This window comes from Protomyctophum parallelum (genome assembly GCF_964188405.1).
Source record: "Protomyctophum parallelum genome assembly, chromosome: 7".
In the NCBI taxonomy this organism is placed as follows: domain Eukaryota; kingdom Metazoa; phylum Chordata; class Actinopteri; order Myctophiformes; family Myctophidae; genus Protomyctophum; species Protomyctophum parallelum.
The window spans coordinates 11985159-12006121 of NC_139705.1; the positions used below are offsets into that span (position 1 = coordinate 11985159).

At 43.1% G+C, this 20963-nt stretch overlaps 1 protein-coding gene across 2 annotated transcripts; it reads left to right on the forward strand.

Moving 5' to 3' along the window:
- The first annotated feature begins 2548 nt into the window (after positions 1-2548).
- On the forward strand, positions 2549-19163 carry plekhn1 (pleckstrin homology domain containing, family N member 1). 2 transcript variants are annotated; one of them, XM_083769025.1, is made up of 17 exons: positions 2549-2751; positions 4631-4721; positions 5230-5256; positions 5539-5700; positions 6918-6998; positions 7676-7766; positions 9630-9763; positions 10623-10772; positions 12244-12321; positions 12551-12626; positions 12937-13082; positions 13750-13896; positions 14942-15190; positions 15786-15959; positions 16383-16628; positions 17227-17287; positions 18320-19163. In XM_083769025.1, exons 1-17 carry the CDS (start codon positions 2678-2680, stop codon positions 18514-18516), a joined length of 2184 nt encoding a protein of 727 aa, XP_083625151.1. In that variant the 5' UTR covers positions 2549-2677; the 3' UTR covers positions 18517-19163. The 2 variants fall into 2 exon arrangements, with proteins under 2 accessions (XP_083625151.1, XP_083625152.1); XM_083769026.1 differs by lacking the exon at positions 5230-5256.
- Positions 19164-20963: the final 1800 nt, after the last annotated feature.

A 20963-nucleotide genomic window follows, 5' to 3' on the forward strand; every position in this document is an offset into this window, starting at 1 on the left:
CTGCCTCGGGTGGATCCGTCTACACTCAATCTGGTTGAACAGGTTGTGGTCCTGGATTACCTGTCAGTCGGTTTATGGTAGACATTGTGTATCATCATTACTACGAGATCACCCAAGACCAAAGGATTAGCCTATTATTGTTACTTCACTCGCCCGTCTGATGGTAGGTCTCGATGATACATACACGCTATAAGTCACCGCCTATTTAAGGACATTATGTCACCCTTATTATGTAAACTTAATGGAAAAATACATTAAGCACTCACTGTATATGTGTGTGAATTCCCTTACAGAAGACAATGAAGTGAACTGAAATTGAATGACCTTAGTCCTAGTTCATTGGAGGATTCTGTTTAGCTCAGCAGTATCGCTGTGCTCAAGTTTAACAAAGTAGTGAACACATCCATACGCAAACATGTCATGTTTGAGCAGCCTTCCCCATGTTAGTAAAATGAGAGTACCGGTATTTGAATACACAAGCATCCTGTTAAAACTAGACCAACGTCCCATTACACTGACATGTGTACGGTATGACAAGCATCATCTCTAGGACACTGGTTCCCAAACAGTGGGTCGGGACACATTTGTGGGTCACGGACCAAATTTTATGGGTCACGACTCAAGTGAAAATCCCATTTATTTGTGTGTGTGTGTGTGTGTGTTAGGGCTGCACAATATATCGTTATCGTATCGGTATCGAGGTATGAACATGCACAATATCAGTATCGCAAAAAGGCAACGGTATCGCGATATAGATATATCGTCGACATATCGATATATCGTCCACTTCTAAAGCCAGCCCTCTGTTTTAGCCTGTGCCCCTCGGAAAAGAAACCATCACTCCGTTTGTCCCTCTGTCCTGTTGTAGCCTGGATCCAGCCCTGAATCGCTAGCCACGCCCATTAAGAAAATATGTTGCTGCACGATATATCGTATCGTATAGATATCGAGATATCTGCCATATATATCGTGATATATATTATATCGTATCGTATCGATATCGAGATATCTGCCATATATATCGTGATATGAATTTTTGTCCATATCGTGCAGCCCTAGTGTGTGTGTGTGTGTGTGTGTGTGTGTGTGTGTGTGTGTGTGCGTGTGCGTGCGTGCGTGCGTGCGTGTGTGTGTGTGTGTGTGTGTGTGTGTGTGTGTGAGAGAGAGAACACTTGCTTAGAATAAATTCCATGAATTAAAAATAATAATAACACTTTTAATAATAAGTAGTAGTCTAGTGAAAATAGCCGATCTACAAGCTCCCAACACGGGTTGTAGACTGCGATTTTCACTAATCAAATCGAGTCGAATCTCTCTTTATGCAAGTATTCCATAAAGCTAAAGGCCTGGGCAACTTTTTTGGCACATGATCACTTAGCCATTTTCCAATGCTGAGTGGTGACTAGACTGTGAAAACCACTACACCATTGCTTTTATACCTTATTGTAGGTTGTTAATTAGAATAATACAAGCATAGAATAAGTCAATAAATTACAGAAATTATAAAACTTAACAATGAATGAATACAGCATTTAATATGCTTTAATTATGAAGCTAAGATCAATTCTGCCTATATCTGGGAAGGAAAGAAATCAATTGCCCAATCTGATCACATTATGGTAGATCAAAAAGAGGTGGTTGTCCAGCCCTGAAGAAAGCCTCACGCCAGATACAAGGTGGTTGTTGAAACCCATGTTGACTGTTACAACACCACGTTATATTTCATAATATATATTTTTTATGTACCGTATATGCATGTATTGCCATGTTTTTGTTTTTGCTCTGGATTAAGAGCGTCTGCTAAATGCCTAAATATCACATCATCACACTTTATGGTTCTACTGACTTTGTTATTGTATTTCTGTAATAGGCTACTGATGAATTGGTTAAAATAAATAAATATGTGATTAAATTGCGATTAAAATAATGAATAGAGATTAACATAACGGTGAGTTAATCGCCATTAAATTAGTTCAATAACTCGGACAACCCTAATTTCAATATTATGTTTTTTCTGTAAAGCTATGTGGGATGATAAACAGACTCCTATGCCTGCATTTCATGTTCAGGCATGCCAGTGAGTAGAAGCCCCCCTCCCTCCATCCCTGCCCCTGATTGACACACACCATCAATTCTCAATTTCATAGTGACCGACCTGTCTTTAACTGGATGGAGCCACAATCGCCTCCATTTGGCCCCTGGAAGGTGTCAAACGGCACACTTCACCCAGACCCCCTGTCTTTGTTGTTGGGATTGATTTAACAGGAAAATCCCACAGTAGGTGCGAACTCCTCTGGGTTAATCACACACACACACACACACACACACACACACACACACACACACACACACACACACACACACACACACACACACACACACACACACACACACACACACACACACACACACACACACACACACACACACACACACGCACACACACACAATACCATCAAACTCCACCCCCTTTTGACACTCTCAGTCTCACCGGTCTATCAGTACTCCTCACCCTGCCCACTTCTCTCTCAGTTCTTGTCTGACTTCAGTGAGTGAGGAGCACAACAACGCCACTGCTTGGATTACACACACAGCTTCACGCACAGGGGGAACAGTGGAACACAGCAGTCAGCTTGTCCGGAACAGGAGCGCACAGCCCCTCCACACAGCCAACAACATGGGGAGCAGCATGTCATGTGTCCCCCAGCACAACTTCAGATCCTCCAGCAAGAGCTTCATACGCAGGAACAGGTAAGAGCAAACAGCTTTCATTCATAATTATACCCGCTCTCTCACCTCTACTGTATGTGACTATGTGTGTGTCATTATGTGTGTTGAAGATGAAGGACAATGTCATGCCCTCGGCTGCGGTGTGTTATTTTAGAACGTGTGTTTGAGCTGGAAGGAATTCTTGGCATTTCTCAGGGTTTGAGATGCTGGGGTTAACCAGAGGTTGTGAAGTTTTATGGGGCCCCGTGGTCAGGATCATAGCCATACCATAGAGGATAGTCCCCCGCCGGCCCGGCCGTGCCCGCGTTTGCCGCCTGTCTGCCCAACGGTGTCAGACTGTCAGTGATCCAGTTACAATTTGCCATGCTGTCTCTCTGTGAAGTTGATCTGCCACCTGTCAGTGAATCTGGTTTCCCTCCAAAATCAGGACCTGACCCTGATGGTTATAATATCCCACCAACTTAGTATGGGCCATCATAGTACACAGAGTGTTAATTTAACTCTGGGAGTGTAGACATTTAGAACCTAATGGATCCACCTTCATTGATAAAGTTGTGTTTTGTCTTTGGTTATCTGTAGGGCATGTGTCTGGGCATGTTGCCCATGGCCACCTCTGCACATTGGTCACCACAGCTGGTTCTAATTAGGCACTGCAGCACAACTCACTCCACCTTTTATAGGCTACTTTTTGAGCCATTGTATTCAGAATCTGGTTCTGTCTCCATTACCTCGGGCAAGAACAGTTTGAGTTTGAATAAAAACAGAGCTGGTCGAAAGTGGAACCAACAGTTGGGCTTCAGAAGTGTCAGTTTTAGCCTGAACAGTGATAGCTACACATTCCCAGGTGAATAGGCTGTTCAATTTCAACAATAAGCCCAGTGTTCCTGGTTCCTCTATGTCCCACAGACTCATGCACTCTTCTTGTATTTAAATTAGGCCAGGCTCAGGTATTCCCCACAGAGCCAAGAAGTGAGTGAATGCCAATGCAGTGACTTGGGGAATGTTAGGTGTGCAGAGGAGAGAGTACCTGTCTATTATCCACATTCCTCTTTCCGTTTGCAACTGTGGGTTACATCAGCACAAATAATTATCATATTTTCCCTATGATGATATGATCCATAACTAGAAGAAACAATAGCCAGGGTGTAATAATATTACATGTATAAGACTATCTCTTCATCCATGTCATTGTCATGATTAGATGGACCCCGATTCCCAGCAGCATAAACAAAAGCCTGCCTTGTTATCCTAAGGACGACAACTCGCACATGAGCAGATAAGCAGATAAACTCTCAGTTGAAACTGTAAAAGCAGACTCCCAGGCCTTATCATTGCAACGGAAGAGCTTCCTTATAAAGATGTGACACTAATGATAACAGATGAGGGTCACACTAGACAAGGGGGACATTGAATGCTGATTTCCCTATACATGGCATTGGCCTCCTTATCTAAAACATAGACATAGACCTGATTGTTCTGCTCATTTAAATGGCTAGTATTGAAGACACAAGGACAAAGGGGGGTGGCACTGGTCAATTTATGCGACACGAGACACAAACCATGATTCAAGCTGGAGCCATTATGTTTTCAGGAAAACGGCAATAAGTCAAGCGAGGAACTTGACCAGCGCAAGCGGGGTCCACAAGTCACGTTTTAAAATGCAAAACAATGCAGACGTGACATTATGTTTAGGTCACATCCCTATTTGACAAAGCGGCTAGAGAACACAAGGACGCTCTTCTTGGAAGCGAGGAATATGCTTCCTCTGACTTGTCCATTGTTTACATTTGCAGTTGGGAAGTTAAATATCCACAACAACACAAAATCTATGGTAAACATGGGTAAACGAGTTGTAACACATGGAATTCTCTCTCTCTCCCTGTTTCTCTGCCCCGAGCAGCAGCCGTCTGTTTCGCAAGAAGTTTCCACAAGAAGGACAGGAGAAGTCCAACAGCATCATTAATATTCTGAGCTCTGTCACCCCCTTTAAGGTAAGAGTGGAGTTACTGGTGGTAAATTAATCAATGACGTGAAACTGGTAGTAGGGCTGACACGACCATGACATTTTAGTTAGCGATTATCATGCGAATGATGACTGGTATCAATAATCAAAATAATCTACTATGGCCAGAACAGGCCATGTTATTCAAAAATCTACAGGGCAGGCATATACTGTATCTGCAATTCATGCTATTTTTAAATGTATGAAACATTTTGCGAAATAACGATGGAAATATGATATTCTATTTCCTTTAATTTCATATAGGTGTTTGAGCAGATGAATAATTACGATTGGCTCAAAATAATTGCAATCAGGCCATTTTGTAATAATTGTGGCAGGCCTGATAATAAAGCATATCACAAATGTCTAACCCACAGCCAGCCATAGGGCCCACTATTTACTGGTTGGTTGTCAAACTACTGCTGCACGTTGGCCGATTTATTAAAAAGGAAAAATGTTTCGAAAAATCAGAAAATCTTCTTTTGCTCTCTTTACAGCATTCAGAAGTTACAAGAAACAGCCTGGTAACTAGCTGGATGGTTGTGTTTTAATAAACTAATTTGGTGCTACATGGTATAACATGCAAGAAAGAGTTTGCTGCACTAATTTAGGATACTAGTCGCAGGATAACTGCATGAAGGGACACTTTTATGACAGGCAGCTACCACTGGTTGTATGCCAAGCTGTGTGAAATAATGGTTAATCCTTTCTCTGGCCTATTACTTTGACACCATATCTAATTGGTTTGTCTGGTATTCTTTTTTGTCCAATCTGTATTTATGTGTAATGTATGTGATTGTTTGCAGGAAATGAACCCAAAGGATCTGCAGACGATAGAGAACACAAAATGGAATCCTCCATTCCCCTATGATCCGGCCAGTGGCTGGAAGAAGAGCAGCATCAATGTTAAAAACTATGGCAGGATGGTTCACAGCTCCAAAGTTCGCTTCCGTTTCCTCCACTGCCAGGTGAGCAGGAAGTACACTCACACTCTCTCTCTCACACACACGCACGCATGCATACACACAACAAACAGTATATATGTCATCCCAATTACTGCAGTTAATGAGGTCGTGAACAATGACCAAGCCTACAATGAAACCTAACGTTAGTCATGTCAGCAAGCCCTATGAGGGGTAAAACAAGCAGGTGGGGAAGAACAGGATATTGCTCTGCAGCCATCGAACACATCAAAACCTCAGCTGGCATTGACGTGATGGTTATGATGAATCATATCCAGGCCCCACAGAGCACACCGCAGGTCTGTTTGGGCATGCAAAGCACTTGGTTGACACGGTTGTGAAACATCTCGAGAGATATCCTCGGGGTAGTTGGAGTCTCTCTGATCCCAGGAACTGGACACAATTGTTTTCGTGGGAATTGCTATTTGTCAAGAGTTGTGACACAGTCGTTCTGTCAAAATAACGCTGGGAAAAAGGGGATTAATTAAGGTGGTGTTGCGTGGTGTTCAATGAGGTCATACTTGCGGTACAGCATTCGCTTCCTCAAAGGAAATGATGCTTGTTTTCCTTTGGTAAAATAAGTCATACGTGAACGCAGAGAAGAGTTTGGCTATCAAAGGGAAGGAAGGGATCATAAATCATCCTTCATGGTCCCTGAAATCTCTGAATTCCTTGTATATAGGGCAGGCGATCCCTCTAGCAGAGATCCATGACTCAGCGTGTCAAAGCTGACATGTCAAGCTTAAAGCAAGTGATATTTCTTAATTGAAATAATTATTAAAACCTCTATATTCTGATAGTAATCATTGCTATAGACATAGAGTTTTATCTGTCTTTCTAGCTCTTTAGTATAAAATTGGTTTTGAAAGGTTTGAATCATTTTCTGTTGATTAAAGAGCTGGAGAGCCCCTGTGACCGAATGAACACTATATCAACGATTATTATGAGAATAGGGAGCTTTAACGGGAGTCGAACCCGCGGCACACTGCCAGACTGGACCACCAGCCAAGGTGCCTGGACCGCTGAGCCACGGCCAAGGCCGAGCTTTAACCTTTTAACTAAAACATATCACTTACATCCCCTTCAAAGAAAACTTGAACTTGCAGTTCAAGTTCCTGGTTTTCTTGTAGTATATGCTTATCTATTGGGTAGGATTGGCCCTTTATCTACATTGTCCAACGTGTTGCATTATCTCTTACACTCCCCTCTCTTCATCTCTGCAGGATGTGCATGACTGCTACCTGGACCTTTTCCAGACACACCTTCATTTTGTCTCCAACAACACAACAGGACTCACATATCAGGTCGGTCTTTGAGAGCCAGGCAATGCTACTGTAAGAACAACAACAATAACAGTAATAATGCTTTAACTATATAGCACTAAATGTAGAGTTTGCAATGTGCTATACAGCAAGGCATAAAACGCGATGAAATAGAGAAACAGCTCAAAGTCCTTATTGCATTAATGCATTGTAATATGTCATGTTCCCGTATGCCAAAATTCCATAGATTCATTCAATACATGCTCTTTAACACGTGTCCCCCTGCCAACCGGCTGTGTGTTGGTAAACACGGAGTGTATGATTTAATATCAATACCTGTCTCGTAAAGTGTGAGCAGTCATTAAAGTGTGAGCAGTCATTAATCACTGTTTAACTGTCTGCTAAGTGTTAGACTCCATGTCATAGGGAGACGGCTGAATACTCGTCTGCCGGGTTAGTCAGAACGTAGATGACGACAAAAACACCACAGCCATCAATCTGTTATCGGCTTAGTAAGCTGACCTCGGCTTCACACTAATTTAATATCTGCCACGGTTGAACACATATCATGTAATTACTAATTAGTCAGCTATCGCTCGCTTATTGTTGCAGTGACTTGTAGTTGTATAGTAGATGAGAGAGAAAGTTAACTTTCCATACAAGCATGCAAGTTTATGAAATGTTGAGGATTAATTTGTTTTTGTGCGCTTTATTTGCAGGGAACACTTCCATTGAAAGAGCTTAACATCTGCAACCTGCAGCAGAACTGCAACCACAGCCAGCCCCAGGAATTTGCCTTCCAGATCAATGGTAAGTTTGGAGTTTCGTTTAGCTGGCATTCTGCCCTGACTTGCTGCAGCTTTATTAACGGTTATTAGAGGTGTTGTTTCTAGTCATATCAATCATTTGGAAGAGGAACCGGCTCTTCCAGAACCATGTTTACAATTCATCGACTTCAAAACGTAACATGATTAAAGTGGAGGTCTCACCCTCCACTATGTCATTTGTCACCATGAAACTTTCACACTTCCTTGCTACTTTCAATGACATTAGTGGTCTGGCTATGTTTGTCATTGTCATTATTCATAGACTTTACAAAAACCTTGGTAAAATCCCAGGGAAGCGATTACATGCTATATCCAAACCATGGCATTTCCTATGTTGCCACATTCCAGCGAATGAAAGGTGCCGCGACCCTTCTTCCCCTCCACTCAGCTCCAGAACTAACTAGATCTGTGCCCTCGCCACCCGCGGTCAGAAGGCCAAGCCGGCCTTGAAGGCCCCCCTTGTTAGATGACAGGTGTGCCTAAACCAGCCCAGCTGTCAAGTGCAGCCTTGTCACTACTTATAACGTATGGCACATTCCAAAAGTCACTCAGCTTCATGTCCGGTAGTAATGCTACTTGGCGTTTGATCTCTGACTGGGCGAAGACATTTCTAATTATCAACTTGACTTCTTTTAAATTAGAGTAGGAAAATAGCCGTTTGCATTAAAATAGCCGAGACTGGTCACTGGAGTCATTTGAGGGACACTACTCTGGCTGGGGAACATTATATTCAGTCAATTCTGTGAATCACAAAACATTTGCTAAATAAAAAAACAAACATGTAGTCAGTTCCAGTCAGGCTGAGCATTAGGTTTCTTTATTTGTGTCTTTATCGTTATTGTGTTATTGAAATCTAAGAGGTCCCTGCTGTCCAAATGTTGACTCTCTTTGGTGTTACTCAAGTACAATTGACCTGGCATTAGTTACTGGAAGTGAACGCATTTCCTAGTTCAGTGAGTGCCTTTATTTACATAAAGGGTGGGAGTACTGGAACAAAACACATGTAGCAGTAGCATGATGAAATTCTGAGTCAGGTTACTCAAGTATGAGATCTGCTGCAGAGATATCTCCTCAAAGACGCTTGTATGTCCGTCATGCAGGACAGAAAATGAAAATGAATCAGTTTTACAGTAAATATGCAGCATGTAATGACGTACAATGACGAAGCATTTGCTTCCCACACTCCGTGAGAGCTTCTATTTGAAAAATAGCCTCCTTTAATGTTCTATGTAAACTCACTAAAACAAGTAGACAGGGGACCAAAATATTTCCCCTCTGAGACTATCATTCCAATCTTGTGAATCTTCATATCACCGTCCTTGCATGAACTGTGGGAGAAAATGCCATTTTCGAGGGAGTGCCTTCATCAAGGTCAAACATTAAGGGATGGAATGAATAGAGTCAAACAAATGAGACTAGCGTGGCTGCTTATTAGAGGAGCAGTCAGCAGACTGGTTCCTGGCAAGGACAAAGCCATGGGGCCAGAATGAAAGCCACTATCTCTGCTGTTTATCTCTGGTATGTGTGGATGGAACTGATTCACCCCAGGTCCTGTGCATTCCTCCTGGGTAAGCAGTTTGTGGGAGGAACTGTCTGCTTTAATTTTTAAAAGTCCACAGTGACAGACCATCGCTGGCGGTCTGGGAAAATAAGTTATAATGGTGGAAATACAGTATAGTCTGTTCAACATGGCATCAAACAATTCTGGCGGAAGCATTGCTTAACAAAACATATCATGACATAACCATAAACCATCGGAACTTCAAGAATGACTCACCGCAGTGCGTCACAACAAAGCCCTCGTGACCCCTTTCCATTTTGACCATGTGGCCTTTGACCCCTGCAGGTGTCAGCCTTAACCCCATCATTGTGTTCTGCGCCCACCAAGAAGAGATGGATCTATGGTTTGGGCTTCTCAAAGACAACATTGAGGCCAACGGCGGAACTGCCATAGCACCTGAAAACTACACCAGAGTCAAGGTATTTAGAATGCATGCACTCTATGACCACTGACTGGTGTGACATATAACACAGTATATATACACGGTTATCGCAGTGCTTCACAAGAACACTCAAGTTTACACATGTAACGACTAACGCTTCCAAACAATTTTGCAAATGTGTCACTCTTAATCCAACTGGTATATTAGCATGGGAAGGGCCGTGGCCTAAGCCAAAGGTAGTTAAACGTCAACAGAACGTGTATATATATGGACCGGTGGTGAGTCAAGTAGGGCACTGGTGTCTCTCCCTTTGGAGCAGATTACTCTTTGACTGCACCGGACCAAGCCTCACACCCACAGGTGTGCAGGAAATGGATGACGACATCCATTACAAACTAGGTGAAATATACATGAGACGGATCACCAAAGAGCAAGATAATTGAACTGATGACATATTTTCTGCCTTTCTGTCAGTTTTATGAGCGTGTTGATTTAGTAGCCCAACAGTAATAACCAGATCAACATGTTTAAAGCTACAGGCAGGCATGCAGGTGTAGTGATTAGTATTCTCTGGACCAGGGGTGGGCAACTTTGAATATGGAGAGGGCCACTATAGTTCCACACTCACTCCAGAGGGCCACATTGCATATATTGTCATAGCAAAAATAGCAGATCTACAAGCTCAAAACGCGTCACATTGCGACGTGTTTTGAGCTTGTAGAAAACCATGTGCTTGTAGAAAATCATGTGCCCCAGATAATTGTAATAAAGTGCAGAGGGACACATTTCTATATGAATTTACTTCTTGCAGCATTCCTTGTCACGATTCACTGTATTTGCTAGTGTAAATGGTTATTTCTAATGTGGCTCATTGAAAGGTTTCCCATTGTGTTCAGCTAAACCAGGAGGGGACTCGCGAGGTCAGAGAGGAGCTGAGGAACTCCATCAACAGAGAGCCCATCTATGAATGGGAGGGTTCGCAGCGAGACAGCCTGGGGTCCATCTCCTACGTCACCAAAGTCCGCCTGCAACACCTGCCCTGCCAGGTATATAATGGATAACACTGTGTGTCTGTGTGTACGTGTGTGACGTGCCATTAGCTACTAAAATACATCACGTCTTGATTGTTTAGGGAAATGTACAGTGAGTGAACACCTACTGTAGGAGTTAGCATGACACCACCTTGTTTGCAAATTGTGGGGATTTCTGTCGGTGCACAAGTGACTAATACACAATACGTCATTCTTAAAGTTTCGCAACATGCGGTACAGTACAGCTGATTTGATGTACAGTAAGGAATGGCTGGAGTAACACCGGGAGAACACTTCCTCCTTCAGAATGCACACAGTTCAAGATACGTTTGCCTCAATTCTTCTCAAATCATACAGAAGAGCAAATAGCGCTGACTCGCCTTTAAGCACGGTCCAATAAAAAAGCGTGATCGTGACACAGCCTGTCAGGGCAGCTCCAATTCATTCTCTGTGGGAAAGTAGCGGCAGCCCCATTGAAGTGTGTGAGATTTAGGGCATGGGTGTGTGAGAGGCATTCGCTCGACTCACGCAGCGACTCGACTCACCTCACAGCTGGAATGTCAGCTGTCTGTCAGAGGACTCGCCCACGGCTAAGGAAGAAGAAACACACACTCCTAGCCCGTCATGCCTTTAAATACCCCACTACTCGAGAGCAAAATGGGATTTAAATAAAGACCCAGCCAGTGATACCAGTTTAAACTGGTATGGGTAGCAACCATCAAAAAATAAAATGGCAGTGAAGACATGTTTTTATCCTCTAGTAGTTGATTAACACAATCTTTACATACGACGCCTCAGGCCGTCATAAGGATTCGAACCGAGAGGTGCCTTGGACGTCTGTGGACGTCATAGCGCACCCTCAAAGATACGGGGCGAGATAAGAATATTCAGAATTTTTCCTATGCTGGCGCTTCATTTCTGCTCCTCATCCGCCTCTCCCGCAAAATAACGCTTTTTGGATCATATATCGTATAAATTAAAATGATCGGGATGTAAGGTCAACTTTGTAAAGTCAACTTTTTTAGGAAAGTGTTTCCGGTTCATGGCTTTCAGAGTAAAAGCGATCAGACAACTCCGGCACCCCAGAGCTCCTATTTTGAAGCACTTCCTGCACTAAAAGTAGATGGACTAAACTAAACATTAGACCACTGCTAAATTAGTTTTAAACTGTACTTGCTGTATTTTTGGCCACTAATGGGTTTGTTTACATCAGTATAGTGTTTGTCAACATATTGTTTATGATGGGGTAGGAAAGTTAAAAATGACATAATTTCCAACAACAAATCAAACTGTGTTCATGTGAATATAACCCAAATTATTTTTTTAATTTCATTTGTATGTTGACTTTGTGGAACAGGATCCTAAAATGTGCTTCTGCACACAGGGGGCTTAATATTAATTAATATTTGCACATACAGTACACATCTAATGCTCTGTAAACAAGTGCATGAAATTAACTTGCAGGGATGTTTGCTTATGTCAACAGGAGCAGAGTGACAGGCTGTTGGTGATGTATCCTTCCTCACTGATCATCCTATCAGAGGAGAACGGGCTCTTTTACAAGGTACCACTGATCTCGGTGCACAGCACATGTATTCAGCATTTGGATAACCTCAGCTTCTTTGACCAGACTTTCGCCACAACTTCTTATAATAATCCATACACAGACATGCGCCCCTTTTTTCAAACTAAACTAAAGTCACAGTTGAAGCTGCCTACTGTACCTGTAATTCATGTCTGCATCAGAGAGTTGTGTTTAAGACGTGTGTGTGTGTGTGTGTGTGTTATTACAGGGGAAACTTCCGCTCAACATGATAACTGTGACCACACCCTGCCAAGATGTCAAGCCCAACACCTTTATGATTGAAGGTAAATTGACCGTAGTGTAAATACTGTGCAATGAAAGATCTATGCCCTTGGTAGAGAATTAGCATTCTGACTGTACAAGTTACGTGTGGATTTTAATGGGTGTTCACTGTTACGCATGTCATTGCCTAATTATCCTTTTCCATGAATCGACTAGCGTCACACAGTGACAATGAATGAATGGGCTAGTTTTATCCCCGTTGAATGACATTCTCCCCGTAGCACATTCCACTGAGCGACTGAACCAAATGACCGGCTTTGTCTCCCCCTCTCACGACCCCGTCCATTCCACTCTCTCTCTCTCTCTACCCAGGGAAGCTAATCAACCCCATAGTGGTGACCTGTCTGGATAAGACTGAGTTCTGTGACTGGATCCAGCATTTCAAAGCTGCTGATGTGCCCGTTCTCAGCCCCCCGCCCCCTGTCTATGACATCATCTACACCCCGACCAGGAAAGAGGTGAGAGCCCTGCCCCTCCCCCAAACACAATAAAACCATTCACATCTACTGATGATCAGCCATAAAGATCCAATAAAAGCTATCTTGCACACATGCTGGTACAGTCGATAGGGGTGCAGGGAAAAGAGATAAGGACGATAAAAGGTGCAGCCCTACCTCTTTAGTATAAATTAATGACACATAGAGAATGGTTGTCAACATTTTGGTACAATTAAGAATTCTATAAGTAACACCCAAAGAGACTGTGCATAGCCCAGGCCGTAGCGTAACGGTCTGGGCACCGGACTGGTGATCCAGTCGCAGTGTGCCGCGGGTTCGACTCCCGGACCCGACACGGCCTTTACTGCATGTCATCCCCCCATCTCTCTCCCGTTTCCTGTCAGCCTACTGTCTGTCCCTTCAAAAATCAATAAAAGGCGTAAGCCGCAAAAAAATATCTTAAAAAAAAAAAAAAGAGACTGTGCATAACATGAAGCATTGCAATGCAGGACGAGTAGCACACTCGTTTAAAATGTTTACTTACTTATAGCTCATAAAGAGGTCATGGGGCACAGTCCATCTTATGTTTCTATCTTGGGGCACACCGTGACGTTGGGTGTTAACATATTAGGTATAAGGGCATGTGTATGTAAAAGGTGTTAATTATTGTGTTCTATCCACTCTATAGCCTCCACAATTTGACAGATGGAGTGGCAACAGCCAGGGACTAAGTGACTCCCTAAGGTTGAGCCAGAGCGGACGTGGCTCTCACAACCTTCAATTCGCCAGACAGGAGGACAACCCTCTCTCCCCAGGATACACTGAACCCCTTTGTGTAAGTGCACACTTTACTGTCTTCTATTGCAAAGGACTGGTGAAAACATTGTCATGTAAAAACCATGCATTTGACTTAATCACCGGAAGTGACTACGCACTGACCATTGTCCATGGCACAGTTGCTACAGTTTGGTTAGGATTTGGTCGTCTGCATCGCCTAAAACACAGCGTGTTTGTTTTGGTGGAGCTGAGCAGCAAGTAAATTATTAACCGAGGTCTAAAGACCAGGGTGCTCCCGTTACCACTTCAAAGGCAGCATGGCAGATCTGCAGGTCCTCCAATAAAAAAACCTAAATCAAAACAAAGACGGTAATTCTTATTTGACCCATGAAGATAACTTTGATCTTGGGAAATGAGACAGATTCTGAAGTAAAAAAAAGGGGGGGGGTTAGCTATGAAACCTAAAAGTCTATTTAAATTGCCTTGACTTTGGCACAACTTCTTGTGAGAGTGATGATACTAGCCAACTTTCGTGCCAATTAACTTAAGTGGTGGAAACGGCTCTGTGCCTAGAAGATAAAGATATGTTGTGTATGTGGGCTGCTGACCTGAATATCCCCACTCCCAATTAAACTGATAGAGAATTTCTGCCCTTGCACTGCTCACAGATAACTTCAGCTTGACTTTGGTTGCTTTTCACACAAGCCTATAAAACTAAGTCATGAAGACAGATGATGAATTGTCGCTGTTGGCTGTAAACCTTGTATGTCCAAAACCGTGTTTTTGTGTTCAGGCCCAGGGAATGAAGAAAACGATAGCCTGTGTTCCAGATTTGGAATTATGCAATTTAGTGACAAAAGCTCTAATACTTTTCGTTAGTTGAATATTTGTAAAAACCCACAGGCAGATATAATGTCTGACCAATAGCATTGATTTTGTGGGAGAGGGGAAAAAATTGAGTTACGAGGTTTCCACCTGACAGTGACAATATGTTTGTTTGAACAGCGTGCGATGCTTAAACACACCGATGCCACCCTGGTTGTTGTGATACCACAACTCAAACTCTAACCTTTGGCTTTTGTGTGTGTTTCTTGTTACTAAAGTACACTTCCAGTCGTCCCTCATCTGCCGAGACCGCCCGTCTGGGCAGCAGGAGCAACAGCGTGTCATCCCACACCAGGCCCGAGCGCGACCTTCGACCTTTGTCGCTTCGCTACTCCTCTCCCCAGCGTAACTCCTCCTACCTCCAGTCCAGACCAGAGAGTCCAGCCACGTCTCAGCTCTACAGCATGCCCTACTCTGCTCTGCATCGCGCCAGCCCCCAGTGTCTGGAGAAAGCCCCCCTTGTGAAGGTATACTTGAGTCCACGTCTTCCAAGTTCACATAACTGTATATTCCCCTGGAGACTGTTGTCTTACTTTAAAGTGTCATGTGTGCACCGGCTGAAATAGACTGACACACAAAGCACGAGGCTGAGTGTAGGCCGCGTCGCATCGAGGGGAAATAAATATGGCTACAGTAGCCGTTGTGCTGCATAATTAAGTCTCACGGATCCCATTTCAAATAGGCAAAGTGTGATTCCAAAGTAGTGCCATCAAGTGATTTTGTTTATCACTTGGGCCCATGCGAACCTACACAGAAGGCTTTTACTAGTAGTATATGTACAAGGATAACAATATAGTAGTAGAAGAAAAAAGAAAATGAAATGCACACCACACATGGTGGACAACGCAGTTGTCAAGATCATGTCTGAGGCACTTCCAATCCCTCCGCTTGGTAACCGGACCCTAAATCCCATTGCTAAGTGTGGCTTACATGATTAGCTTCTGCTAGCCTTTGGAGCGTGAGAGAGAGAGAAGGAAAGGGAAAATGGTCAGTTGTCTTTCACTGCTGATAATTGGGAGGTTGCCACTAACCCCTGGATCTGTTCAAATCCTCTGTGAACAGTCTAACAGCTGGAGCTACCCCCAGACATCCCTGCACTACCCACTGAATGCACCTCAGCGCCACTCGGACATGTGCGCCCCTCGCCACCAGCCCCTGTCGCCCCTGTACGACGAGCCCTGCACCCCCGACATCTATGCCCTGGAGGAGGAGAGCGAGAGCCCAGTCAGGCCAATGGTAAGTGGGTCACCGATACTGGATCCATTGGCTCGGTTTACATCCACACAGCCTGTCTGGTGTCAGCTAATACACACCCATACAGTACAGACACACACACACACACTCACACTCACGCACACAGAGAGAGACGTCGTCGAGAAAAGTAGCATCTCAAGTAGTCAACATGGTGAGGCTGAGCCACCAGTGATTAATTGATTACAATCAAATTAAGTGCCAAGAGAAGTGTGAGAATGGCTCCTCTGAATCATGTCCCTTTCAGAAGTAATAATCAAAGCGACACGACACGACACACACACACACACACACACACACACACACACACTCACCACATCATTACATTATTTGACTGGTAAAAAAGTAAAAATATAATGCTTTAATTACCTTCAATGGGATTATAATTGGTCCTCTGTGTCCCATCAGAACAACTGGCATGGGTCACATCTGCAGCATCATCTCCAACACCAGCAGCCGAGCTCCCAGCTGCTGCCCGCCTCATTCAAGCTCCACAGCCCTCCCATGGGCAGGCGCTGCAGGAGGAGCCTGGTGTTGACCAACTCACAGGGTCAGGCTCTTGGCCTGGAGATGGAGACCCATCAAAGCCAAGCCGAGCAGAGAGCAGAGGCCGTGTCCAGACTGAAGATGCTGCCCAATCCATTGCAAGAACAGGTGAGAAATGCACCGACCGGGGTATCACTGCCTCTGCAAAAAAGGGGGGAAAAGGTGATGAATTTAACAATGATGCCATCATTTGCAATGGAAGCCAGTGACCCGAAGCTACAAACTGATGCCCCACACTCGGGGGGGGGGCATGGCGGGTAATCAAGGATGTGCTAGATAAAAAAACTTCCAGCAATCCAATGACACAGTGAAGCATCATCAGTCATGTTTTTGTTTGACCATTTCCACTCTCCGCTATTGTGAACGCAGCAAGAGAGTGGAAAAATAGACCCTATTCACACTCAAGATTGTACAGTGTATGTAAGGTCCTGCAGTAAGGTTAAGCAGAACACCCTTACACTCATAAGTTCAACTCAAAAGGGTTTCAAATAATGCAACGTCAATTTCCCAGGACACTCTTGTTTCTGGAATGTGGAATTATATAACCACAACTGTGGTGTGCTGTACTTTATGCTTGAGCATATACTTGCGCTACTGGTGATATTTGAACAGGTGCATAAGATGAAACGGATATTTGTGTGAAGTTAGGCGTGTTTGTTATATTAGACCATGGGAAGTAACGTTGTGCTCTCTCATCTTTTTACAGAGGCTCATTCCATCGTGCAATGTGATGAACACATCTCAGAACTCATATGGTTACTCACCAGGTAAGAATTGCTGGCATGTGTGAAAATAAACTTTAACACTGTGTGTGTGTGTGTGTGTGTGTGTGTGTGTGTGTGAGAGAGAGAGTGAGAACAGTTATATTTGATGTCAGAGCTTTAGTTTCCTGGATGGGCCCTAATCAAATTTGTATGTCAAATGAGAAACAATGCTCACTATTTTCAACCAGGGCTTTAATACTGTGGTATCCTGTATCCTCTCAAGTGCATGGTATGAAAGTCAACACCTACCTAAATACTATCAAGGCCACAGACAATTGCTCCCACTCCGCCTAACGTTAAATGAAGTACAGGCAACACTCTTGGATCTGTCAGCAGGCAGACAAAAGGCTTATGCCTGATCTACTGTATACTCTGGCATACAATGGTGTGCCATGCCGAAAATAGAGGTTACAAGCTGGGCAAAATGGCAACGCGTTGTGAGCTTGTAGATTGGCAATTTTCGGTGCAGCACACCGCCAGTGTATGACCAAGTATACATGAGGCTTCAAGGGTGCAGAATTAAAGGTGCAGGAAATGAAATGTGCGGATGTGCCAATGAAATGGATCTTAGGGACCGCTTGAAATGCCATGTGTGCAGGTGTCCCTCCCATGTTGTAGGGGGGGGAAGCCCAGTGTAAGGGAACACTGCTCCAGACAGGATTACATACTACGCCGTGATTGACAGCACACAACTGGACCACTCTAACTCTCATATCTATCTTTATCTTGAATTAAAACGCAGCCAGATTGTATTCGTTTATTTTATGAGGGCTGCGGATTTTACCCATCCCACAGTTTTAACTGGCAGCTTGCGTTGTTTCTGCGCCTCTAGCAGAAGAAGAATGTTGAAGAACTGTAGCGTTATGTTGGCATGTCACACTACCGGTTTTAACCATGAGATTATACAGTATGTTATGACAAGGCTGATCACACTTTAAGTGACTTTGGACTTTGCCCAAGTTTTCTTTTCTTTCTGTACAATCAGTGTGTGCCATAGTTTGAAACTGAACGCGTCTGAATCTTCTTCCTACACAGATTCCTACACAGATCACCACTCATACCTTGAACACACAGAGCCAGATGACCAGGAAATGGACTATGACAACATTTGGGAGTATGACTGTAATACCGGGATGATTCAGCCCATGTCTGGAATTTCGCCACACCGGACAGGATTAGACTTCGGGGCCAGAGGCCTCGGTGCCGTGGCAACGCAGCAGAGATGGTCATAAAACCAAACAATAGACACCGGCACTTTGTCTGGACGTGTGCAAACAGCCAGATCCCTATCAGAGGCATAACAACATACTGTATGTTCCACATACACAACCTAGGAGAATCCAACTGAGTTTGTTAGATATTGTGTTGTCAAGCAGAAGAATGCACAATGTGTGGCCAAGAGGAAAAAGAAAGTGCAACTGACCTGCATTATGAATAAGTGATAATAGATGGCCATTCACCACTACTGTTTTATATGTAGCATGAAAGACAGATAACTGTAAAGTGTACATAATGTACCCGAGTGCTGGAAAAAGGTATTTTTGTAATATAGCACTGTGTAATTGCACTGCATAATATGCAGTGCTAGTGCTTGACATGTTATGTTTTTGTATTATTTATAAACAATGTCACACATCCCGTCCTTATGTTAATATGTTAATTGAAGTTATATAAAGCATTCCACCAAGGCTCCATCGAGCATGTACATTTTTGTAAATTATTTTATTTTGTAAAAGAAAAAAATAAGAAAAATAACAATGCAAATAGATGTGGCTGGAATGAACCCTCTGCGAAGTGCTAATTCTAGAGCAACTGTAAAAGCATTGTTGATTTTGTGTGGCTTTTTCTTTGATGTGTTTATTTATATTTGGAAATAAAATTTTAAAAAATACAAACCATTATCTAATTTTTTATCATTTCTTTAAGATCAGGAATGTTAAAAACATGATGGGAGTTTGTCAGATCTACAGTAGCCCATGACAAATGTGTTAATTAAGAAAATAGAGGAATTATGAGATTTGTATTACCTTAAATATGAAATTTGAGCCCAGGCGGTGGCGTAACCGTCTGGGCACCCAACTGGTAATCCAGTCGCAGTGTGCCGCGGGTTCGACTCCCGAGCCCGACACGGCCTTTACTGCATGTCATCCCCCCATCTCTCTCCCGTTTCCTGTCAGCCTACTGTCTGTCCCTTCAAAAACCAATTTTAAAAAAGGTGTAACCCGCAAAAAAAAGGGGAAATTTGAGCAGCCCATTTAGGCATTTATTATATCTTGAAATAAACTAAAATCAGGTGTTACCAGGGAATGTTCTTTGCACTACTCTGCCATCTGGTGGTGATACATGCATTTATGTACTTATTTTGTTACTCAGACAAGGTGAGAATAATTTGGGGTGTCTTTTACTAAGCATTTAGCAATTTGCAGTAAAAGCGACTATTTATTAGGTTCTACCAAGTGCTTGATGTGGGACATTCTATCAAATAAGAAATAAAACATACAGTGGCTTGAAGTTGATAACCATAGATATCTAATTTATGTTGATAACAGCAGGGATACCTTTACAGTATTTGATCCTGTGTCGCCCTCTAGTGTTCCCGAGGTATTAGTCAAGTCTAAGGGTAATTCAAAACATTCAGCAAATCTACAAGCTCCCAACGCATTGTGAGCTTGTAGGCCTGCTATTGTCTGACATTTGTGTTGGGGGGCTTAGTACATCGCTGACTTCAGCCAACTAAGCATTGGTTTGATTGATTGAATATTGTATTTACAGTTTGCAAATAGAATGGTACGATTAAGGATTAGAAAATAATTCCCAAAGCACAAAGGCTTGTTTCCATTGTGGTCCGGTGTATTCAATTCATATACAGAAAACAATTGGGGAGGAGGTCATTTATTCATTTTTGGTGGAAAGCTTTTCTAGAACCTCTCTTGCTCTTTTATGCCGAGTCACATTTTTTTAAATTGCTGTTAGGGCATTCCATATTTTGGTGGCATAGCTTTACAATAAATTTATCCCATGTTTGTGTCGAATCTGGGTTGTACAAGATCAGTGGAGTGGTTCAATGCAATCATTCAACGCAATGAAAGCCAATGGAAGCCTTTTGGGCTGTAACAAAATCAGCCCATTTTGACCTATTTTGTGTTTTTCTTGTAACTATTTGATGCTGTTGCTGCTTTTGATTATACCAGAATATAAAAGTATAACATTTTAATAATTTCTCATCTTTACTCCATAAGATAGGGGGGGATGAGCCCCCCCTTGCTCATTGATACGAGCCACCCGACCAGACCGAGGAAACTTGTCCAGACTAGTCAAAGACTACTTAAAACTCTTATACTGCAACAGACTAGCATTTTTTATCTGCACAAAGACAGTCTGCAGACGAAAGATTATTTCCCACCATGCAGCAGAAAGCGCTGGTTTTCAGTGTTGCCAGGTCTGCGACTTTGGGCTAGTTGTCCTGTAACATTGCTTAATATTCATAGTTGCCCGTTGCTTCATAGGGCTTATTTCTTACAGGTACTGATCCAGTGATCCCTTGAGTATTTTGAATCCCAGGCCCATTGCAAGTTGCTGTACTCTAGTTGTCCTCTACCCTGAGCCATCCCACCCTAGCATAGGTGAGTTCTAGATGTGAGGCCAAGTAGTAACCTGACCAGTTTGTTTTGAGTTGTGG